Here is a 24,247-nt window from a genome sequence, read left to right as displayed (position 1 = left end):
CAACATAGGAAATGAAAAAACTGGAGCTTTAGTTCATTTGCTCTTTCGCGATAGATAGATATATAGATACATATAATGTTTAATGCTAGTAAAGAACCACTTTTTTTCCATTATTATATTAGGTTGTTAAAAACAATCATGGCCAACCCATTTATCACATTAAATTACTACTCTCTATTTATCACACTTAGAGGGCCATAGAAACTTGTTCACACAAAAGAGAGAGATTTGTACAAAATGGTATTTTAGTGCCATGCGATAATGGCCTTCAAAATAGGTAAATCATTAACAACGAAGCAACACATATCAAGCTCCATGTGCCTTTTGGATATGATTACATTTGGCAATCATTATCAATTGTTGATTGTTGTTGCCATGATTAAGAAACAATGGCATATGAATAGTGGAAAGATTGGTTATTCAGGAGCAAAATCTCAGTATTTCTATGCAAACAAATGTATCGTAAATTGATTGAAATTAAAGTTTTGTTGTTGGTGAAGTCACATTTCCAAATGTATATGATAGTGGCATCAAGTGGCGAGAACTTGAAACCAAAAACGTTTAGCGGCAACACATTCCCAAAATACATGATGCAATGTCTAAGATGCAGACCCACACATAACACATGATTGATCAGGCACTAATCCCCTTAGCAATTCTCCTACTGGCAATGCGTAATGAATCATCAACCATCGAAAGTGCAATATCTTGTTCATACACTTAATTGACCAAAATTGTTTCCAAAACATCACCATATGAGAAGATGACACATTACCTTCCTCCCAATACTTTTTTCCAGCAGGTACCGACTCAATCTAATTCAACATAAAGTTTCTACTAAACACCACCGAATATGTGAAGAATGGAAGGACCTTAGTTTGCGAAGTGTTAGACATGGACAACTTCCAACCATAATCAAATGGATCCCACTACAAATCAACATTTGGCCTAAAGTGTAAAACCCAAATATGAGATGAGTAGTTACCAATTAATGGATTATGATCGATCATTATTATTATTATTATTATCTAATCTAACAATTACTCGCACTCGCACTGCTTTGCAGTGAACATAATTGGGGACTCCTCCACTAATATCAACCTACCATTGTCTAGAACTTCATAAAAATAGAGGTTGCCATTTTGATGATATAAATGAGCTCTTATAAGTATATTGAGTGTCGAAAACATACCGTACCAACTCTGAAAATGATTGAACTGCAAAGTTGGCACTGTGATCTGATACAAAAACTTTAACCAATCCGCAACCGTATGGGTTGGACCATTGTCCATTGCAGCCCAAGATAACCTAAGGCTATTTGCTGATGAAGTTGCAGGTAGGTTGCATTTAATGTGGACTTAAGAAGCCTAAACATAGGATATGACATGCTTTTTCAATACAATGTGAAAATAATGCATGCATGTATGTGTTGACTTTTCATGGTGGTGATTTTAGTATGACACTTAAACAATCCTTGTCTAGAAAGTCATCATACTTCTCGTGAATTACCTTATATGTTGAGCTTGCTAGAAGTAAGAGATATTCATCCTCCACTAGGTTTCCATTGCATATATTGCATATCTTAGTACTAGCATGATGATGCCATGATGCCACCTCAACATCTAACTTGTGTGAGTGTGTTCGAATAAATGTTAAGGCTCATGGGGATAGTAAGATGTGGTTTGATACGCTTTGACATTTTTACCTTGTATTGGGGTCAACATTTGCAGTGCAATATTTAATTTTGACTCTTATCTTGGCACTTCATTCTTAGTGCCTATATTAATCTATCCTCGATGAACACATAGTTCATAGCATCATCTATGAGTTGAATAGATCTTTTACTCCCCATTTTTAAACCATTACATAATCTCAAGAACCCAACCAAATCAAGACTTTTACTCTTATTAGTTTTTTGTACCTTTCATCCTATGTTCCTTACCTAAATTGGCAATATGTAATGGGGCATATCACCACAACATTGAATATCACCAACCTCACCTCCCATCCTTGAGTATCAAGTTGGTTGCATTTATTCTCAAACATATATTTGTTATTTCGACCCGCTTGAAGTCTAGACTTATAGCATACATTCTACCTATTTGTCCATGGGACATTAATACGAAGATATTCAAACCTTTACACCACTTGTAATGGTTCTCCCTTGTATGTAAAAGTGGGGCAATGACTTGTTCTGTTTGTCCATGTTAACAATTAGTCCGCTAATTTACAAAATGCTTCCAATACATCAAGCAGGTGTTGCATATCATCAAAAGTATATGAGAATAACACAACATCATTGGCATATAGGAATATAAAAATAAGCTCTTGCATGTGTGCATTTTGGGTCATCAAATCCTTCTTCTTTTGCAATCTCGTTTACTATTCTCCTAGTTTATCAATGCATAGACCAAAGAGTGTGTGTGTGTGTGTGTGTGTGTGTGTGTGTGTGTGTGTGTGTGTGTGTGTGTGAGAGAGAGAGAGAGAGAACAACCTTGCTTGACTCTTATCTTGCTCAAGAAGTAGTTCGTGAAAACACTATTTGTTTTCAATTGGCACATAAATTGCTCATACAATCATGTTACACAACTTTGTACTCTCATGACATTCCAATCTATATAATTTAAGTGCTTGTTTGTAATGAACAACCCACCATGAGCTAATCTTTTGTTCGATAATTGTGTTATATAACTTAGCCAATATTGAGCTAATTAACCATAATAGTTTAGTTGTACACACACACACACACATTGAGAGAGAGCGAGAGAGAGAGAGATCTATGAGCCCAATAACATAGCCAATGTGATCCAAAAAACCCTTCTATGAGAGTTTAAGTTTCTATACATCCCCTAAGGCAAACCGTCTCTAGGACTTGAAAGATAGATTATAGAGATGATAAGAAAGAGAACCACATACAAGAACGTTAAGAGATCAACGTCCTAAGTTTCTAATGACCATTTAGAGAAATGCTGAAATAAGTGGTTTCGAACCAAAGTCCTATTCTTGGAAAAGAACAAAAAGATGATAATCATATTTTATATTCTCGGGATTCTTAGAACATGAGACACATTTTGAAAATGTTAAAGTGACATTCTCGAAATATGGGTTGTTTTTTGAAAAAGCCAAAATGAATTTGTTGTTCTATCATACAATAACTAGAGTCTAGGTAGTAGGGGGTATAAATGAGGTACAAAAAACAAACATAGATAATAAGGGGAGGTGATATCTTGGGGTATGAGAGAGAGAGAGAGAGCCCAATTGGATGTAGCTAAGTTGGTAAGGTTGTTTGATGGAGACTAGAAGGTCATTTGTTCAACTTGTGCATTCCATTGTGGCATTGTGTAAATTAAGAGAAAATTTATGGATTATAGAAAGAGAAAGTTGAGTTATGGATGTAGCTTAGTTGGTAAGGTTGTTCGATGGAGATTAAAAGATCATGTGGTCAACACTTAAATTCTAGAAAGTTCATGTGTTCAACCCGTAGGTTCCTAATTGGTATCTCATAAATTAAGAGGAAACGTGTGGACTCGACCCGGATGTAGCTTAGCTGGTAAGGTTGTTCGATGTAGACCATAAGGTTATGCGTTCAACCCTTACATTCCACATTGGCATCTTCGTACTTACAACTCGAATACACGTTAATTTTTGGGCTGCATTATTGTCTTCTTTGTCCAAATAACTTTATTTGTTGATCAAGGTTATGTGTTCAATCCTTGCATTCCATAGTGGCATCTTCAGTATCTAGAACTCAAATACACATTAATTTTTAGGCTTTGTTATAGTCTACTACATCCAAATAATTTTGAGTCTGAATAATTTGTTGATTAGGATATTTTAGTAACACTATTGAGGATTACACAAGTTTGAATCAATGGTTCCAAGAAAGTAATCACGATATTAGGTGCGGGTGCTCTGAAATAAAATGAGTCTTCATTGTTTACTAGTTGTCTCCAAGACTTAGGATTAGTATTCTAACAACTTACCATTGTGGTAAGTTAATTACAACGAGTGAAAGACATTCTGACAAAAAATTGTCTTAGAAAAAATACATTACATGAATAAGCATAAATTTATATTTCAATGTAATACAATTGATGGAAGATTACTAGCAAGTGTATTATTTTTCCTGAAAATATCAATGCCATATGGGATGATCTAAGGGTATGAGAGAGAGAAAGCTTATATGAGGAAGTTGAAAGATATTCTTATGTGGAATTTCTGGATGTTAGAGCATGTGGAGATCATTTCCTCAAATGCATATTTAGGTTTTCTAATGGCATTACATGACGTCCCTCTCCCTACATAAGATAGTTAGGTAGAGGAGACCAAGAAGTGTTGTAACTGTGGATTTTACATACAATTAATATAATTGTGTGCTTTTAGAGAGAGAGAGAGAGAGAGACTATTTGGAATTTGAGGAGAAATACATTACATGAATTTATATTCCGATGTAGCAAAATTGATGGAAGATTACTTGCAAGTCTATTATTTTTACTCTGAAAATATAAATACAATGTGAGATAATCTTAGGTCATCAAGAATAAACAAAGAAATTTTATAACATCATTGTGAACTTATAATTATGTGATCTTCTTATAAATAGGTTAATTCATTTAGCACATATATCTAATTTAAATGTCAAGCACGCCAAATTCACTTTGTAATTGTTGTAACTTGCAAAGGTAGACACAATATCGGCCAATGACATTATACATGATCTCACAACCATGTGTACAATAATTCTGGTTCTTTCTTAAGAAAAAGCTAAAAAAAGAAGTGCGCCTAATTTGTCTTTGCAATTGAAGTCTTGTTTGAAATGGCATCCTTATGTATACCACCTAGGTTGTCGTTGTTTATTGTAGGTGGTATATGGATAATGGAACAATATGTTTTCTATAAGGTACTGTTACGTGAAAATAAGGTTGTCTAATGCTAAGTCAACACACTTGATCATCTATGAGAATTTTTATATTATTCTTGCACATCGAGATATTTTTTTAATAGGAAGTATATATTTCATTTGAAAATGTATTCAATTATTTGTTGGTAATCAAATTATTGTAACTTTTACAATCCATGCCATCGTGTTAATGGAACCAATGTGCAAGGGATAAAAAAATGATACAACATAATGTAGTTGAGAGGCAAAACTAGGTAGATACAAACAATAATGAAAACACTAAGATCTTAGACAAATATAGGGCACACTTAGATAGACACAAACAATAATAAAAACTTTAAGGTCTTCAACAACTATTATGTATTCTTTAAGGCAAGTGGATCAAAATGCCATATATGCCTACATTGTCTGATGTAGAGGTGTTCTTCAAGACAACACTAAGACATAAACACCTATAATGACTTATTGAGCCAAATGATTGAAGATGCCAAATATGCATTTGTTCTTATGGGGGTAAAGTTCCTTGAAGACATAATGGCAGAGGGACATGAAGTTGAGATGGTTTCCCAGTGTCATGGGAGTACATATCGTGAATGATTTCCTAGTGTTTTTTGAATCAATAGTAATGTGGTATTGTTCACTTTGTGAACAAATTTTGAGATCAACATCAAACCAAGGAATGTTGATTATACTTGCCCTAGATTTTACTAATATTTCTAAGCTATTTGATTAAGATGACTTAAGTTACTTAATGTACTAAATGTGTATGGAGTGTATTGAGCAAGGCATGGAAGGTAGCTATGGAAAAGGGGCACAATGTTGAGATGGCAACAATTGACAGGTAGACCGTAGTAGATAAGTAGGGTTGCCAGTTTAGGGTTTTGTGTGGACCCAAACTAGGCAAACACATAGGGAGAGTTGAGCTAATGTGCAACAAGTGACCAACTTTATCTACATGTAATCCAACCAATTTGCCTTTTGGCTCTCAAGAAATCCTATCATTGTAGTACGTGTCACATACCTAGCTCCCCTGATATAAATTAACATGCAGGGCTAAAGTAGGGTTGCCAGTTTAGGTTTTTGTGTGGACCCAAACTAGGCAAACACGTAGGGAGAGTTAAGCTAATGTGCAACAAATGACCAACCAATCACACAAACAACTTTATCTACATGTAATCGAACCAGCTTGCCTTTTGGCTCTCAAGAAATCCTATCATTGTAGCACGTGTCACATACCTAGCTCCCCTGATATAAATTAACATGCACGGCTAAATCCATCATATGATATTTCTTTGTTTTTCTTTTTCGAAATATGGTCGACCATTTCACATCCTATTCCTCATCATTGAACTCATTGCACTTGACCATGTCATTATGGCCTCCAATTAAGAGAGTGAAAACAAGAAATGCAGACTTTAATCCCTCGAAGAATACTTTCTAGAATGTGAATTGGAACCCCTTTGGGTTGTGGTAAGTGATGTTGAACTAAAACTATCAGTTTGCATGATCTCGAACTAAAAATAAGAGCGACTTTACAATGTACACATGTCTACTTGCTCCCACGCTAAAAGGAAGATCGACTTTTACAATATATGCTCTTTTGCATATCAAGATATGAATCAACAACCTTAAACTAAAATACGAACAACTTTTATACCAAACACCATTTTGCCAAAGACCCATGAATTCACAACATGAAAGCTTTAAAAAGAGTATAAGCTTTAGAACTACATCATTTTCATGGATAAGAATATGAATAAGCTCAACTTATGGAGTGAAGTATGCAATCATTTTATTTGTATATATGGTGTAAAAGTATCTTATTACAATGTATAATAAGCTAGTGACCGCTTTTTACACACTTATGGTGATTTAAATTGGTTGCAAGGTAATGTATACATTTGTCTTTCTTTCTAAGGACAAGAGGGCGTTCGATCGATTGTGACAGATCATGGCGTAACTGATGAAATTTGATAGGATTCCATTATTCTGTCATTTCTCCTAATGTTGCTCATGAGGGATGTCGCAAGCGAGTAATAACATCGAGAAAACATGAGTGAATGAGCACATCATATGTGTGGCTAAGGGTAACCTTATCTACAAGATAATGGGGCAAAAATATAAAAAAGACAACAATTTGCTTAATAAAAATATCATGATGGGAAAACACAGGGTCTAGGATTACATTTAAATAGATAATAATAGTAGAAAAACTTAGATTAAATAAAGAAACTAGCAAAACTAAAATAAAGTAGAAAACATGCAAAAAAGAAACTCTTTCTCAGCCACACATAAATTAAATTTAAATTTCAAGAGGAAGTTAAAATGAAAAGAAAATAAACAAAAAGAGGAATCAAAACAAGGGGAGAGACAGCCTCTCAACCATAGATAAACACACAGAAAAATAGTCTCTAATTTGTATAAAGAAGTAAAAAAAAGAGGGAAGGAAGAGAGGCAGAGGCAGAGGCAGAAAGGTTCCATGGCTTCCCCTGTTTCTTCTTCATCTGCTGCTATGGCTGGATCATTGCAGGTATTATTTATGCATATAATTCATCAAATACATTACATTAAGTCATGTAATCTTTTAAACCTAATCTCTAAGGTATGGATAACCAATCACTACATTCAATCATGTCAGTTTTGTAAGGTATTTAATAATCACTAGATATATGTGTATATTCTCATCATTATGATTCTGATTTAATTTAACTCAATGATGACATGTATGTAATTATATATATTGGTTTTTGTAGCATGCTCCATTGTCATCGCCATCATCATCCTTATTTGGCAGCTCTGGTTCATCGACGCCATTGAAGAAAACAGGCGTGGCTGGCAATGCAACCCCCAGTATAAGCCATACCAGTAGTAATAAGTGTTATAATGGTCGAGTATTGGTGCCGGGTCGTAATCTTGTTGTCCGTGCAACAACATCGGATGATGAGGCAAAGCAAACCACGAAAGACCGATGGGGAGGCCTTGCTTATGACATATCCGACGACCAACAAGACATCACCAGAGGGAAAGGGATGGTGGATTCCGTCTTCCAGGGTGCTGTTGGTATGGGCACCCAACATGCTGTCATGAGCTCCTATGACTACATTAGCCAGGGACAAAGATTGTGAGTAAACATTCTTGTTTTTATATCATGTTTGTTGTGCATAGCATGTCAATATTGGGATTCCTATAAATCCCCTCTTTATAATCTGTTACTTAAGGCATAAGTTACCAATAAATGAAACATGGTGAGGCCTATCATGTTACTTAAGGCATAAGTTTCTATGGCTTTCTCTAGTGCTGCTAAGTTCTGAGGTACATATGCAGCTCCTTATCATGTGACATTTAAAATTGTCTCTATGTTTGTTTGATAGCTTGAACATGGACAACATGAAGGATGGCTACTACATTGCACCTGCCTTCATGGACAAACTGGTCGTGCACATTGCCAAGAACTTCATGACCTTGCCAAACATCAAGGTATATTTCTAAATTAGTGCCCGAGGATCACGGATTCCTTCACAATGATGATTTTTTTATATATCCTAGTGTCAACAAAAAATGATTCATTTGTTTTGTTGTGTGGATGTATGGTTATACCTCAAACAGATTCCTTCTCAATGATGATTTTTTATATGTCCTAGTGTCAACAAAAAATGATTGATTTGTTTTGTTGTGTGAATGTATGGTTATAGCTCAGGTTCCTTTGATTCTTGGTATCTGGGGTGGGAAAGGACAAGGAAAGTCCTATCAGTGTGAGCTCGTCTTTTCGAAGCTTGGAATCAAGTGAGTAAAAATATTTTGTTCTGCAAATTTCTCCAATTGCTTCTTATTTAACACTAGAAAGCATAAGAAACCTACATGAAAGCACTGCATGTGATGCACTTCCTTCCCCACGTTCTTATGACACATTCAAAACATATAAAAAACAAACCACATATAGCAAATACATCGATCGGTTAAATCCAGAATCTGTGAATCGTAGTGTGGAAAATGGTCATAGGACTTCATGTGAAGTTTTTTCCTAATGAAAAACATCCAATGCCAATTTTTGTTGTCACCGTGCTGTTGAAACAGCCCTATCACAATGAGCGCGGGCGAGCTGGAGAGCGGGAATGCTGGTGAGCCAGCCAAGCTCATCAGACAACGCTACCGGGAAGCTGCAGACATCATCAGAAAGAAAGGGAAGATGTGTTGTCTCTTTATTAACGATCTCGATGCGGGAGCAGGCCGGATGGGCGGCACGACGCAATACACTGTGAACAACCAAATGGTTAATGCCACCCTCATGAACATTGCGGATAATCCGACCAATGTTCAACTTCCTGGTGTGTATAACAAAGAGGAGATTCCCCGGGTGCCCATCATTGTCACCGGAAATGATTTCTCGACGTTGTATGCGCCTCTGATTCGTGATGGGCGCATGGAGAAGTTTTACTGGGCACCCACTAGGGAGGATAGGATCGGTGTCTGCTCAGGTATCTTCCGAGTCGATGATATCAATGAGAAGGAGATAGCAAAGCTCGTCGATGCTTTCCCTGGGCAATCCATTGGTATGTCAAGTTTGTTGGAAGCCATATTCCACACAAACAAACCCACATTAAATAGCATATGATGAAAAGGAGCAATTAAAAATGTTGTTAGAAATGTGGTATAGATAGACAATAGATTGGTTACACATAAATAGAAAACAATTATATTTGTTTGCTTTTACTTGTTTTCCTAGATTTCTTCGGTGCTATAAGAGCTCGAGTATATGATGATGAAGTTCGAAAGTGGGTAATAGAAGTTGGTGTGGAGGGCATGGGGAAGCTCCTTGTCAACTCAAAGACTGGTCCCCCAACTTTCAAGAAACCAAACATGACTCTGGAGAAGTTGCTCGAATATGGTCAAATGCTGGTGCAAGAGCAAGACAATGTGAAGAGGGTGAAATTAGCCGATAAATATCTCAAAGAGGCCGCTCTTGGAGATGCTAATGATGATTCCATAAAACAAGGCACCTTCTATGGTAAATATGCCAATATAGTTTAGGTATTACTTTGTTTTTTGAAACTTTATATTAGTCAAGCTGATGCATTTATTTTCTTGTGAGAATATGCTTGTATTTTTATTTGAGCGCGTAAGTACCATGAGCACTACTAAAATATCCATATGTAATAGAAAAAAATTGTACAGGAAAAGGGCATTTTGGAAACTCGTAGGGTATTTTGGTGTCATTCTCTAGGTGTTTCCAAACATCCCCAAGATATCTTTTATAAATATGTGGATAATGATCAATAGAGATTCTCTATGGGCACAAAACCTTATAGTATTAGGATTCAAGGGTTTGTAAATGTGGCTTGTGTCTAGAGTTGAGAATTACGAATGGGAATAAAAGCACTTATAATTTAAGAATTGAGGGGTTTAGAAAAATGTACACATCTCATCTCATATTATCTTTATCCATGCTATTCCCATAGTGTGGAGTTGCCGCAATCTGGCTTGGGTTTAGAGTTGAGAGTTTTGCCATTTGATGCAATGGCATATGCATAGCTATAGACAGGCCCACATTTGCGTGCGGATATTTGTATTGTACTTCTGACCATGTGTTCATCTCTATTGATAATGTCAGGTAACGGTGCCTTGTGATGGTATCTCTTCATAATCTGGTCGTTGAGAACTTGAACTTGGTACCCCACTACGAGGGAGTGATGGGAGTGATGATATTGAGGCCTGTACTATGTAACAACTTTAGGAGTTTTTGGAGAAGACAAAGAGAGAGTCTAAGAAATACTCTAGACTTAAATGATCATGTGTATACAAATAAAACCAATCCTCTATTTACTTAGCAAGTAATAAACTAGGGATGTGGATATATCAACCAACACATATTGAGATAGTTATCTCTGTAATGCTCAGGAATTTAGATGAGAAGCTGGTGTTTTTCTTAGGTCTGAGTTAGGATCTCATTATAGAGACCCCAAAATGGGGTTCATAGGAATAAACCAAGATTTTTGGTCTACATATTTTGTATGGAAAATCTAGTGATTCAATTAAATTGTCATTGTCTATATAAAAATGTGAGAAACTTTCAATATGTTCTGGATTGATGGAGAGATTGCATTGTTTGGCTTGTAAGGAAATGAATTTGATCTAGTTTTTGTGATCCACTTAATAAAAATACTGTGTTTTTGAGCTATATAAGAATTGGGAATATCTAAATTGTTTTAGAAATTTACATGTAACATTTATTCATTGGATGAAATGTGTTTTTAGTGTTAGGGAGTGGATAATGCTTTTTTTGGTGTGTTTCTATTGTTCTTATATGGCAAGAGTTTTCACCACATCTCCACAGGTGCCAAACAAGCCTCAATCCAACAGAAAGGGTCAAGCAATGAAAGCAAGAAAGATGTAAGGAAGCTGGAAGAAGAGAAGATCAAGGAAGAGATCACTAGTGTCATTAATGAAAAGGAAGAAGAAAAAGAAGAAAAAGAAGAAGAAGAAGAAAAACCCATCATAGCTAATAAGAATCTAGAAGAAGAAGAAACAAAAGAAGAGGAAAAGAAGCCTGAAGAAGAAGAGCGCATCATTGAGCCGCTTAATGTAATCGAGTCAACAGTTAATGTGGTGGATGATGTCAAGATTGAATCCATTGCTACAACTGAGGAAGTAGTTGAAGATGACAATGAGACATCAGTTAATGTAGTTAACACACAAGTTGAAGTGGTTGAAGAAGAGAGTGTCGCCATCACCGCCGAATTGGTTGACACAATTGAGCCGGTAGTTAATGTGGTTGAAGAGAAAACGGTTGAGTCAGTTAATGTAGTTGAGACAATAGCTAAAGATGAGAATTCAACTACCATCACCGAGTCAATTGAAACCGTTAAGGTGGTAGTTAATGCGGTTGAAAAGGAGAATGAGAGTACCACCTCAACTAAAACGGTTAATAAGGTTGAACCACTAGTCGAAGATGAGAAGACGGCCCAAAAAGCTAATGTTGTGGAAAAAAAGACGAATGAAGAAGCGGGTAGAGAGCTCTCTCGTCAAAGTGTCACCGGTGCTCTTCGAGGCCTTCTCTCTACGGTCTTGTCTATCTTGAAAAGATAAAAAGGATCTCTTTGAAAAGATCTTGTGTATTTGTTTCTTGTATCTTTGTTGAGAGAGAGAGTGTGTGGTCTTCGTGTAGCTCTCTATGTAAGTTATATCTTTGTGTATTTTTTATTATAGTATATTTATCTTTGTTGAGAGATTGTGCTCTTGTCAAGCTTTCTATGTATATTATGACATCCTTTTGGCGAATATTCATTTTCTATGTCGACTATATGTAGTCATATAGAACTTAATCACCGTCATTAACTTAAAGAGGATGGTACACAAGGTAAAATGAATATTAATAAAAATGTTGTGTACAATGAATATTAATAAAAATGTCTAACATTAATGCTCTATTGGTATTACAACTAACATGGCTAGTACATTGTATAGATTTTGAAAATTGAGATTTGACGAGATGCTATTGGGATCTCCTAACTTCATGTGATCCTTGGGGTTTATGACGACTTTAATTTTACATACCATATACAATACATCTTGATATAATTGTGTATTAACACTATTATGTGCCTTCAAAGTGTTACAATGGGATGTTATAGACCATGTCAATCATGGGGAGTTAGCTTTAGTCAAATATACAACCATGGTCTCACCAATTATACATTGTCCCAAAGTGAGTGAAGGTAAAGTAAGGATACGACAAGGGGAAATTGCTCCATGACTGTGCTCGGCACATAGGCCAAACAGTTAGGCCCTAATGATGGTTGAGTTCATAGACAACAAGCTGACACTTAAATAGTTGTTTTGTAGTTGAACACTTGATTGTCCTTCTAGGGCAACTAGTTCTACTAACTCCATATTTGTCTTTTTGTTTTCCTTTATCCTTATTTACACTATTGTTTTACTATTTTACATTGTTGTTCTTGTACAAGTAGTTTAACACACATCCAACACCTAGGACACATGGTGGACAATATCTTTGTCAAAACAAACCCAAAAATGAAAATATTGTCGTACAAGTACACTATGAGTAAGAGATGGTGATTGATGTGCTAGATGTGCTAGTAGCAATGGAAAAATTGTATGGTTCCTTGGGAGCACTAATAAGTGTATTCTACTAGTAGTAGTGGAATTGTGCTTCCTCTATATTTGATCTTAGTTCAGATAGAAGTTGGTTTGTTTTGTCCACGACATCAAACAACTTCCAAATTTAGGCTATGGCAGGTCATATCTTAGCTACTTTTTCTAAATCCAAGAATGGGAAATCCAACTATGAGCCTCTCATGCTCCATCATCCTACACTTCCAATTAAGGTCAACGGCAACATGTCAACACATTCTCAATAGTCTTTCTTGCTTAAAATGGGGCAATCATTCAATCAACATGGAGAATTTTGTCTTGAAAAATTGTAGTAAATTCAAGCTAAACTTTGAAATTTGGATTATCAAAAGTTGTAGGCCGACATCACAAACTTTCACCCTCTTTTAAATCGGGGACTTGATATGGCTTCTTTGCAAAGATTTGCACACTGGTGGACATGCATTAGACTTTTATCAACTTACCTAATGCATAACAGATCAATGAGGTTGCTTAATGCCTCTCATAAGTGACATAAAGTCTACTTGTGAGTTGTTGTCCCAACTACACATATCAAGGGGAGGTTAGTTGTTGTCCTAATAGATTTCACATTTGTATAGAGTTTACAAGAAAGATTGTGAGAACTACCCCATATGAGTCCAAAAACTAGTAGAGCACAAAAAGAGATGGGAATGAAGACAAGCAAAAGTTCTAAGATGCCACAAATCTCTTGGTTAGCCCAGCACGAGGAAGGTGGCACTTCAAGATTTGGTAGTAACCCTTGGAAGTGGAATGCTCTGTATGAGTCATGTTGGCCCCTTTTGGGGAAATTGAAGTGCAATGCTATGTGATCATGGCAAATTGAATGTGTTAGTTTCTAGGATACAATGAAGAAAGATAAGAGTGAGGGTGGGTGAGTGAGAAACATCATCAACAATAGCGGGGGTAATATTCCCTCTCATATTCTCTCGTCAAGTCACACTCGGATCACTATAATCCTAAATGTTCAAACAATCGGGAGTTAGAAATTGTGACGTTCATTGTGGTTGTAGACCAAATGTGGGTGTCATGATAATTCTGATGGTCTGTCTATTCGTTGCTTTTCGAACGACGTCTAATATTACAATAATTTGCTACGATGGTAAGAGTGGTTAAACCATAAGGAGTTTGCACCAAACCAACATCAAGGCCATGCTCTAATAGATTATACTTCCTACGAGAGTGAGCGAAGGTTGAATATTAAGTAAGAGTCGGGGAAGTGAGAGGAAGCTACTTCTGTGATTGTGCTTCGGGTTGGCTTGTGAGGGCAATGTAGTTAGTTCACTAGGGGCGGCTCCACGCTCTGAGGGTTGGCTCTCGAGTGGTTTAACACTTACTTGCTTAATTGCGGTCTCGTTGAGGTTTACACGCAGTTGATGGCACGCAGTGGAGAGAAGTTTTGGAGCCAACAGATTAATGAGCAAAGGCAGGGAGGGGGGGTATTGCTCACCATTAAAGCAAAAGGTAGGGAGGGCTATTCCTTCTTTGTTGTGATTTAGTCAATAGAAGGAGAATAGAGGAGGGTATTTTTGTAATTACAATAAATCCCAGGGGTATGTCTGTAAATATACGTATACGCTCCTCTGCCTCTGTCTGCCTTTCTCTCTCTCTCTCTCTCTCTCTCTCTCTCTCTCTCTCTTTGTCTGTCTTCTGCGTTGTGCAGATCCTCTGTTGCCCTCTCTGCCTCCACGCCTCGCCATGGCCACTCGCAAGAGAACCCTCCTCAAGGTCATCATTCTCGGAGACAGCGGGTAATTTCTTTCCTCCCTTCCTACTCCGTCTTTCTTTCCTTTCTTCCTCCATCTCTGCTTGTTTTTTTTCCCCCTTATGTCTTCGATCTCCCCAGAAGACTCGAAAAAGACTCCACCGTCTGTATTTACTATGAGATCTGTGTTGAAATCCCATTCTTTTCATGTTGGATTCTCATGCATCTGTTACTGTGTTACCTGTGGGTATCTATAGAACATTTTGGTCCCAAGAATCTCAGGTTTGTTTATAATTCTATCAATTTCTTTAACGGCATGTTGTCTCAAGATTCATTCATGCATGTTGAATTCCATTTTTGTTTCTTGTTAAATCTGGATTTTCTGCCGAACATTTTTGGGAAATCTAAAGATCATGTCAAACAGGAATCCGTTCCCTCTTGATAAACAACCCAGGTGCTCAGTTTGAATTGGGTGTTTCTCTAGCACATTTTCGTTTAAAGTGTAGTAGCTTTAAGAAGATTCACATCCAAATAAGGAGTTTTTGCTGCATGTCTGAGTTGAATCTATATGTTGAAGTTTAAATTACTAGATTTTCTTCCTGGCATTCTGGTTTTTATGTTACACATGGAATTTCTGTAACATGTTTGATGATATCTAAGGAATTTCAACATGAAATCCGTTTGTTCATGTTATAGTGTTGTTTTTTATGTTAAATTGTCAAGAACACAATTTGGCAAAATCTAAGATTTGTTCATGTTAAAAATCAAAATTGTTCCTGTTAAAATTCGGTGAGAAGAAAAAACTGCTCAAATCTAAGAAGCATCAAAATTGAGCTTTTCTTCTCGATGTCTATGCTTTTTGTATTTTCCTAGTATTAATATTTTGGATCAGGAAGTTTTGGTATATACATTGTGTTCTTAACTCATGGCACTTTCTTTTCTGCAGTGTTGGCAAAACATCATTGATGAATCAGTATCCTCAAGCTATAGTGACCTGTTTTTCTTTGTTCTTTTCAACAGTTATCCTTTTATAGATGGAAATTTGCAAGAACTGTTGGTTTTTGTTTAATTCATATGCACACAGATATGTCAATAAGAAGTTCAGTAACCAATACAAGGCAACCATTGGTGCTGATTTTCTCACAAAGGAAGTGCAAGTAGAAGATAGATTGGTCACTATGCAGGTTGACTTATATTTACTGTTTTTGGTGTGATTGATTCTATTCTTTTTTTTTAATCCTTTGTACTAGATCAGGTAGTTTTCTCTATTATATGAAATGTTTGATTATTCAGATATGGGACACTGCTGGGCAAGAGAGGTTTCAGAGCTTGGGAGTTGCTTTCTATCGGGGCGCAGATTGTTGTGTGCTTGTATATGATGTTAATGTGAATAAGTCTTTTGACAGTTTAGACAATTGGCGACAAGAGTTTCTTTTACAGGTACTTTTCATGTTTACCTTTGCCCATATGGGAATGACTGGTGAAAGTTAATTTGAAATACCTCAATAATCCTTGCTCATATTAAGCACATATTATATGATAAGATTTCTATAGGTCTGCGGTAAATGCAGACATATTTATGTATGTATGTGTATAGATACCCATAGGTAGACATATATACTTATTGTCTCACAAGTACATGTCAATTTATCTATAAGATATGCACATGCCACACATACACATAACGTATGGAATCATGTATACATGAGCATGCCTTAAGTTAATTGTTTACATGTATGTATATTTGTCTATGATAACTGCCATAAAACAAATACACGCAAAGTACTCAACTAACAGGGTTCATGAAAATATCTTTGTTCGCAAGCTTGGATCAGTGATCATCCGAGATCAAATAAATGCTGAACGCAGCATAGGGAAGAAAAAGTGGTGAAAACACACAACAAAATTGGAAACATTGGGCCATTCTTGCTTTTATAAAAGAAGCCCGCAGTTGGCCCATTGGATAGAAAATTGCCACAATTCAAGAAGACCATTCATTATTCATGAGTATTGATTGAATCATAATAGTCATGCAATACACCAATGTCGGTGTGGGAAAGAGGAAGAGACACATAGCAAATATGTAGGAATGGCAATACAGAAATGTTATATAGGAAACCCACATCTTGTGTTCAAACATCTCCTTGGGTAGGAAAAACATGTTTCCTAACTACTATGGTCTACAATAGCACAAGTAGGAATTGAAGGAAGAGCTGAAGAAGCAGCAGAAGTAGAAACTGCAACACAAAAATTAAACTGGATTTTTTATTTTATAATTGGTGTTTCAGGAAGCATTTCACCTACAGGTGCTTTAGCATGATGTTGGTTGGGGATAATATCTTTGACATTTTCTAGTAGATCTTTATTACCCTTAGAAAAATAGAGGTCAGCATCTACGCAATCTATACCCTGAGATTGAAATTAAACCATAAAATCTAAACTCACCTCAGTCTGCTGCAATGGAGTTTCAAATGTTGTTTCAAGTTTTGAATGTGCTTTTGCATTGCATTGAGTACATGATATATCGTCATTTATGGAAAATCTTCAAAATAATACATCTCTTTAAAATGGATCAGCAATGATCTCCATGATCAGGAGCTGGTATGGCCCATATGCAGTGTATTCTAATAATCATGGTCTTGTTCTGTGTTGACATTCCTCTACTCAGTCAATGGTGATTGTTATGGATGCTTTTGGGGGATATGTGTAATTATGGAAGAAGTTAGTGATGTGCGATTGTCTTTGCATCCCCATGTGCTAATATTAGAAGCTCAAGCAAGTATTGTGAAGTCATGTCTTCCAAAATAGTGTTGTTACTTCTCTTAGATGTGCTTATGAGTTGGACCCTTGCACATAAAGTATTCCTTGTTATCGACCTCTCCGTTACATAACTTGGAAAGTCTGTCAGCTCGGGTATGCAAAATGCTTGCCTCGCTTCTATCTCTAATTGGTGGGATGAAACTCAGAATTGGCCTATGGCATACTTCGCTCTCATGTGCTTGTGAGCTGGGCACTTGCACACAAAGTGTTCCTCGCTGTCAACACTCCATTGATAAATTGATTCTTATTGCTTTTATATGCAGATGACGTGGTTATCTTTTCATATGATGTTGATGGTGTGCAACGTTTACTTGGAGCATTAGAAGCATTTTGCCAAAGTAGTGGACTAACTGTATATGTGGATAAACAAAAATGATGGTAATGTGAACCATTCAGCCTCACCAATACCCCATGTTTACATATAACAGAGAACATGTACAAGTATCTTGGTATCGATGTACCTACTACGAACGAATAAATGGAGTGTATGCCTTGAGTCTAGACTTCAAGTTGGTTGGAAAAGTTATTATATGTTGGAAAATAAATGCAACCAAAGTGATACTCATGGATGGGAAGTGAAACTAATGTTATTTAATGCCATGGTAACACAAGTTTTGATTTATGTAGTAGAAGTGTGGGGAGGCACTATCTTTCTTAATGCATGGAATGATATTGAGAAGATTCAAAAGATGTTTTTAAGGAGACAATTGGGAGTAAAATCCACCACCTCCTATCAAGTTATGCTCTTGGAAATAGTTGTTCAACCTATAGACATATTGGCGCTACAGAGAGTATATAGATACATTAAAAAAGTGAAGAATATGCCAAATTATATATTACCACATCTTGCTTGGAATGTTGGATGTAAACTACAAAAGAATCACAACAAGATTCCCTCATCCGATTGGGTTGTTGAGATCAAAAAATGGTTCAAAAGATGGGATGTGGAAGATCCTCTAGAGGTTTTGAAGTGATGCTACAAAATATGTAGTTATTAGGGAAAGATTAATGGACCCACTAAGGAAGAAGTGGAAAGATGCTAAAAGGACAAAATTAGAACATTACATTGCAAGCATCAATCCTGAATGGTGGGTTCTATACAAGGCAAGAAGGCCTATTGATCGTATTCAACCTTACCTCATTGCTAACATGAGTATTAACTCTTGTAGATCCCTAACACTCCGTCGCACTTGATTAAAATACCTAGGTATTGAAGTTGCATTATGGAATCAAAATCAGCCAAATATAAAGACATGTAAGGTATGCAAGGAAATGCTAGTAGAGGATGAATATCACTTCCGTTTTACATGCTCTGCATATAGTGCAATTTGTGAAAGCTATGATGATATATTAAGAGGAGGTGATGACTTGAGTATCATACTAAAGAGAACACCTAGCAAGTTGAGCTCATATGTGTATGCCTTATTCACACACTGAGACTTGGTGCTTTAAAGTATGAATATCCCATCTTAGGAAGGAGACACACATCAAGATAACTTTTGTACTTAGGTCCTATGGGTCAATATTGGCCTCTCTATGGATGTTAAAAAATATCTATCTATCTATCTAATATCCATCACATAACTTGGATATGTTTAACACATGCTGGAAACTATGATACAAATGTAAATAAATGAAATAGAAATCAAATCAAAAGAAGCAAATTTGAATGAATGCATGTGTTTATGTCAGGTTGATTAGTCATATGTAATTGCAACTATAAATAGTCATGTTCATATGTACGTATAAGGCAGGAAATTTTGTACATGACACCTGTTCATACATTTTACATAGATATGCTATATGTAATATATATGTGAGGTGCCATGGTTTGCATATCTGCACATGCATATATTTGTGTTTGTTTCTATTTTTCATCTGTGTACGATGTATGTATGTATATACCTATGTATCATCATGAGTATTTTGGATGTATATCTGTCTGCATGTATGCAAGTACATGTTCCTTTGTTTATGTAAGCTCTTTCCAAGTTTCCTGGGCTAAATGCTTTCGTATTTTGTGCACAGGCAAATCCATCTGATCCTGATAATTTTCCGTTTGTGGTGCTTGGAAACAAAGTGGATATAGATAGTGGTAATAGTAGAGTGGTATGTGCACCTACCCACATAGATTATCAGTGTAACTTTCAAAATTTTCTAACTTGATATATTCAAATTGGATAATACTGTAGGTTTCTGAGAAGAAGGCGAAAACTTGGTGTGCTACTAAGGGAAACATACCCTACTTTGAAACTTCTGCAAAGGAGGATCTGAATGTGGATGCTGCATTTCAATGTATTGCAAAAAATGCATTAAAAAATGAGACCGAGGAAGAGATGTAAGTCCAATTTTTACCATTCAGACGCTCAATGTAGAAGATTGGGAGGAATGCCAAAGTTTCAACTAGCTTCAAGTTTAAGGAATTCCTTAGTTTTTCTTTATTTCCCCAAATGCCCTGAATTTAGTTTTTCTATTAAGTGACCCTGCTCAAATAGCACATATGATTGGGAGAAAGGGAGATGGCTTGGCAACATAATTTTAATAAATAATTTGCCTTTTCAACAGTTCTGTCAGGTGTGGGTTGATGAAGGGCATTTAAAAAATAATAAAAAATTAGGTTCATTAACTGAAGAAATAAAATGAAACTCAGGGGTACTTTGGTGTTCTCCCCCCCCCCCCCCCCCCCCGTATATTTAGGATTTATTTGTTATGGCAAGAATAAATATTATATGGATATATTACATATTTAATTTTGAATATTTGTGTCAAAGTTACTATTAGGTTAAGCACAACATTTATTTTGCTTTGGGCCATGGATGTGTCTCATAGATTTTGTTAGCCTATTTGTCTTAGTTCTTCTGTTAGCTATTTTGTCCCTTAATAATAACAGACAACATGGATATGTTTTTCATTATTGATTTCTAGTAGGTGACTTCATTATTTAAGCCAGAACTTATTTCAATCTCATATTTTGCTTCTGATTGCAGATACATTCCCGAAACTATAGATGTTTCACGAACACCAAGTCCGAGGACATCAACATGTGAATGCTAGCTGGAATCATAATGAATCAAGTTTATCAAATGATCGGGGACACAAAATATGTATATCAATGACCCATTCATTTTATGGGTTTTTTATTCTAAGCGAATCGAGTTCTATAAGATAGGTACCAGGGTCTTCTTCTGTCAGAGTCTTGTGCTTTTATTCTTGATTTAATTGTAAGATCTAGTGGTGGGTGATTTTTCTGTGGAGCCTGTGATCACGGTATTGATTGTAAACAAGACTATGTTTTATGTAATAAAGAATGATATTGTGCATTTTGATGTATGCAAAAGTACAAAACGAAACTTTACTGGCATATACTACTAATTGATTGTAAACAAGACTATGTTTTATGTAATAAAGAATGATGTTGTGCATTTTTATGTCTGAAAAGTACAAAATGAAACTTTACTGGCATATACTACTAATCGAGGTAGAAGTATATATACAAATATTGTACTAGGGATTATTATTTTCTCTATGCCCTTAGCACCTGCATATTGTAATTAATATATATATATATATATATATATATGAAATACTTTGCAAGCTGGTTGATTTATATGAATATTTTGTCAGGTCTTGTGTTAGTCAAGCAACTTACAGTAAGCTTCTTTCTTATTCAGTGGAATTATAGATTTATCTTTCTATGCTCTTATCACTTTCATATAATAACTAATAGTGTACAAAATGTTTTGCTCGTCAGTGGGCTTCTATTAGTTTGTTGTTACTATTGCTTTTTTTAGTCAGATTATAGTTACATCTAAGAGAACTTTAAGCATCCCTAGTGTCAGGTTATATGATTTTATGTTGGTTCATATAAGATTACTTGAAGTCTTCTTATAAATCTCTTGAGATTTTTGTTCTTCATAATTTTAGTTTTTCGATCATGCACAGTGAAGCAAGAACCAAGATATGCATAAGTAATTGTGCCATGTTTTCAAACGTGAAAGGTTGAAAGTAACTTTCAAGGAACTTAAGTGAATACTTATATGCCTTGCAAGAAACAAGCAAACTACCTAGTAACACATTTTACTAAATCATTCAACATAATGAAATTGTGTAGAGCCATTGTCAAATAAAGTTGCTACATCTTGGTTGCTTTACATGAAGAGAATCATGCAAGGCAAACATGCCTATGTCTACTTATTATTTAGAATGGTTTGCAGTATCAAAGAGATCATTTGGGACATCACTCTACTTTGATCCTATCACACTGTTTTTGTACCTTGAAGTACACCTACATATCCTCATGGAGTAATGGTAGTCTGTAATGTTGGTATGCCTAGAGCTAAACATGATCTTCTCTTCTATGAAAAAGGTTCACCCAAGCCCATTAGTCAACCCTGAGACATAACTCCCAACATATTACGTGTAAATGGATGGATTCGTTTTGTGCCTCTTGAGGCCACAATTGATAATAGTATCCAGAGGTAGATGAATGTTTAATTAAGGTTCAAAGGGGTAAAAATTCAAGGAGCATGGTGTAAATTTGAACATATGTGAGTTGAGTGCACGAGTGTATAGTTATAATGTTTTGCTTTAGCCATCGTGAAAGAAACACCCCTTCAAATGATGGGGCAAGTTGTGAATCAGTTGAATAAACAAAGTTGAGTTTCAAAAGAAGTCAAATATTACTAGTGAGAAAGGTAAATGCATACAATTAATTTTTCCTATCTAGGTATGTAGGTCCACTTCCTGTCTAGAAAGCCATTCATTGGTAGCAACCTCAAAATAAGACTACGATCACATGAATTATAACCCAAATTTTCATAGACTGTGCTCATATGATAGAAATCATAAAAGTTTGATGGCTCCAAACATAGTATTGATGCATGACCTGATTTCACCAAGGAGGTCTCATATTAGTGTTTACTTAGTTAACTGTATGCAACTACATGACTAAAATGCATAAAAAATTGTGGGTGGCTCAAGGAGGAATTATGCCTTCATTTAGAAGTTGTACAACAACCACTTATTGTCTTTTATCATATGTAGTCCCACGTATCTCTCATTAGAGGGAGATAATAGTTAACACAACTTACAAGAATAAGTTTTCTCAACACAAAGTTCATACCCACACAACTTGTAGTTTTGCCTAATTGCAAAAAGTCACACCATGTCATGGGCTCCACCCTTTTTGCCTAGCTTTGGTCTATTTCTTCATGTTTCCTTTGGCTTTCTTTTTCATACTATCTCCAAGCTTCTCCCCTTGGGATGAAATAATAATGAGACCTTTGTCATTTATTAATTTGCATGTCTTTTAATGTGTGGGCCTTGATTATCTTGTGGATAGTTCTTCTCACAAGTTCATCCACTAAGTTGCATGTGTCCTTATCCTTCCCTCCTTCCAATCATCTTTCTTTTATGTGCGATTTATGAAATCATAACAAATATCCACTAAATTTACATGGGTGATTAGGGCAAGAATTTGACGGGCATGCCCATTTTGCCCATTAAAAACATACACATAATAAAAATGCCCGTCAAGTGACATATAAAGTTTAAATATCCATTTTTCATGCGAAAGGCAGCTACAAATTATGCATGTCAAATGACATGTTAAAATTCTATTTTCCATGTCATATATATTATATACATATACATATGTCACTTATTATAGATATGAAGTGTGTATTATAATATATTAATACTATAACACGCTTAAAATAATATCATTATCATGTAATAATTGTATGTATTCTCCAATTTTTATTCTTAATTTCTTTACTAATAATATTAGTTGAAATTTGATTGAAATTTTAAACAATAACCTTTACATACTTCAAGAGTGTATAGCTCTAGGTTTGATTTTAATTTTTTAAGTTTTAAGTTAAAACTAAATTTTTTTACTTGCATAAAATTTTAAGTTAAAACTAAATTTTTACTAACCTTTTTTCATACTTATTAGTAAAAACATTAACATGATATTAATTTTATGTATTTCATTATCTTTGTTTATTTGTGCATCTTTGTGCACTTTCTATAGTAATGAATTGTATAACAAATGAAGCATCATATAGAACTTTCATTATTAAAATTGGTAAAGCATCATATAGAACTTTCATTATTTTATTTTTTTTCAAAATGAAGCTACTTTCCCATTAGTTAGGAAGGATTATTACATAGAGAGTCTACAAAGAGACTTATACACACATTGGGGAGTCTTCCTCCGATCAAGTAAAAGAAGATGAGCCTACTTACAATGCCTTGCGGCCTAACTTAATGTAAGAAGCTACCTATATCCAAGGCGATGATGCCCTTCAATGTTGCCTAGTACGAGTCGGCTCTTGGGGCCTACAACGAAGAGAGGGTGGCAGGTGAGTAGGAAACAACCAACGTGGGGGTTGGTAGTTCCATCTCGGGCCACTCCCGCCTTGCATCACCATAGGTGTGTTCCGCCATTTCTGCCAAAAGTGCAAACGGGCAGTGACCGCGTCGTTGGAGTGGTTACAAACCTCTTCATTATTAAAATTTGTATGTCAAATGACATGTTAGTTTTTGCACTCTTGTGTCATATGACATACATCTTTAAAAAATGCCTATCAAAAAACTTTTATACTAACCCATCAAATTCAGGCCCTGTGGGTGATCTTTCTTTTCTTGGTCCTTTAATCAACATTTATATGTGT

The 24,247-nt window shown here is 35.7% G+C and overlaps 2 protein-coding genes and 1 long non-coding RNA gene across 3 annotated transcripts; 2 read left to right on the top strand and 1 right to left on the bottom strand.

The window, feature by feature from the left end:
- The first annotated feature begins 7,261 nt into the window (after window positions 1-7,261).
- LOC147849590 (ribulose bisphosphate carboxylase/oxygenase activase 2, chloroplastic-like) lies at window positions 7,262-12,121 on the top strand. The gene is made up of 7 exons (XM_087337336.1): window positions 7,262-7,430; window positions 7,654-8,021; window positions 8,272-8,377; window positions 8,598-8,683; window positions 8,975-9,450; window positions 9,624-9,905; window positions 11,232-12,121. Exons 1-7 carry the CDS (start codon window positions 7,380-7,382, stop codon window positions 11,981-11,983), a joined length of 2,121 nt encoding a protein of 706 aa, XP_087193462.1. The 5' UTR covers window positions 7,262-7,379; the 3' UTR covers window positions 11,984-12,121.
- Window positions 12,122-14,643: 2,522 nt separating this feature from the next.
- Window positions 14,644-20,890, top strand: LOC147849588 (ras-related protein Rab7-like). Its single transcript, XM_087337337.1, has 7 exons — window positions 14,644-14,796; window positions 15,697-15,723; window positions 15,835-15,934; window positions 16,044-16,190; window positions 19,599-19,679; window positions 19,763-19,908; window positions 20,558-20,890. Exons 1-7 carry the CDS (start codon window positions 14,744-14,746, stop codon window positions 20,622-20,624), a joined length of 621 nt encoding a protein of 206 aa, XP_087193463.1. The 5' UTR covers window positions 14,644-14,743; the 3' UTR covers window positions 20,625-20,890.
- On the bottom strand, window positions 14,694-14,991 carry LOC147849589 (uncharacterized). Its single transcript, XR_015531763.1, has 2 exons — window positions 14,913-14,991; window positions 14,694-14,825 (listed from the first exon to the last, which is right to left on the bottom strand). It is a non-coding gene; the product is annotated as an uncharacterized LOC147849589 (long non-coding RNA).
- Window positions 20,891-24,247: the final 3,357 nt, after the last annotated feature.

The sequence above is a fragment of the Azolla caroliniana genome, unplaced genomic scaffold (genome assembly GCF_043228905.1).
Source record: "Azolla caroliniana isolate FFs.n. ecotype wild unplaced genomic scaffold, voAzoCaro1.0.p SCAF_30, whole genome shotgun sequence".
Classification (NCBI taxonomy): domain Eukaryota; kingdom Viridiplantae; phylum Streptophyta; class Polypodiopsida; order Salviniales; family Salviniaceae; genus Azolla; species Azolla caroliniana.
The sequence above is the reverse complement of the archived record's forward strand: the minus strand, read 5'-3'. Positions and strand labels throughout refer to the sequence as shown.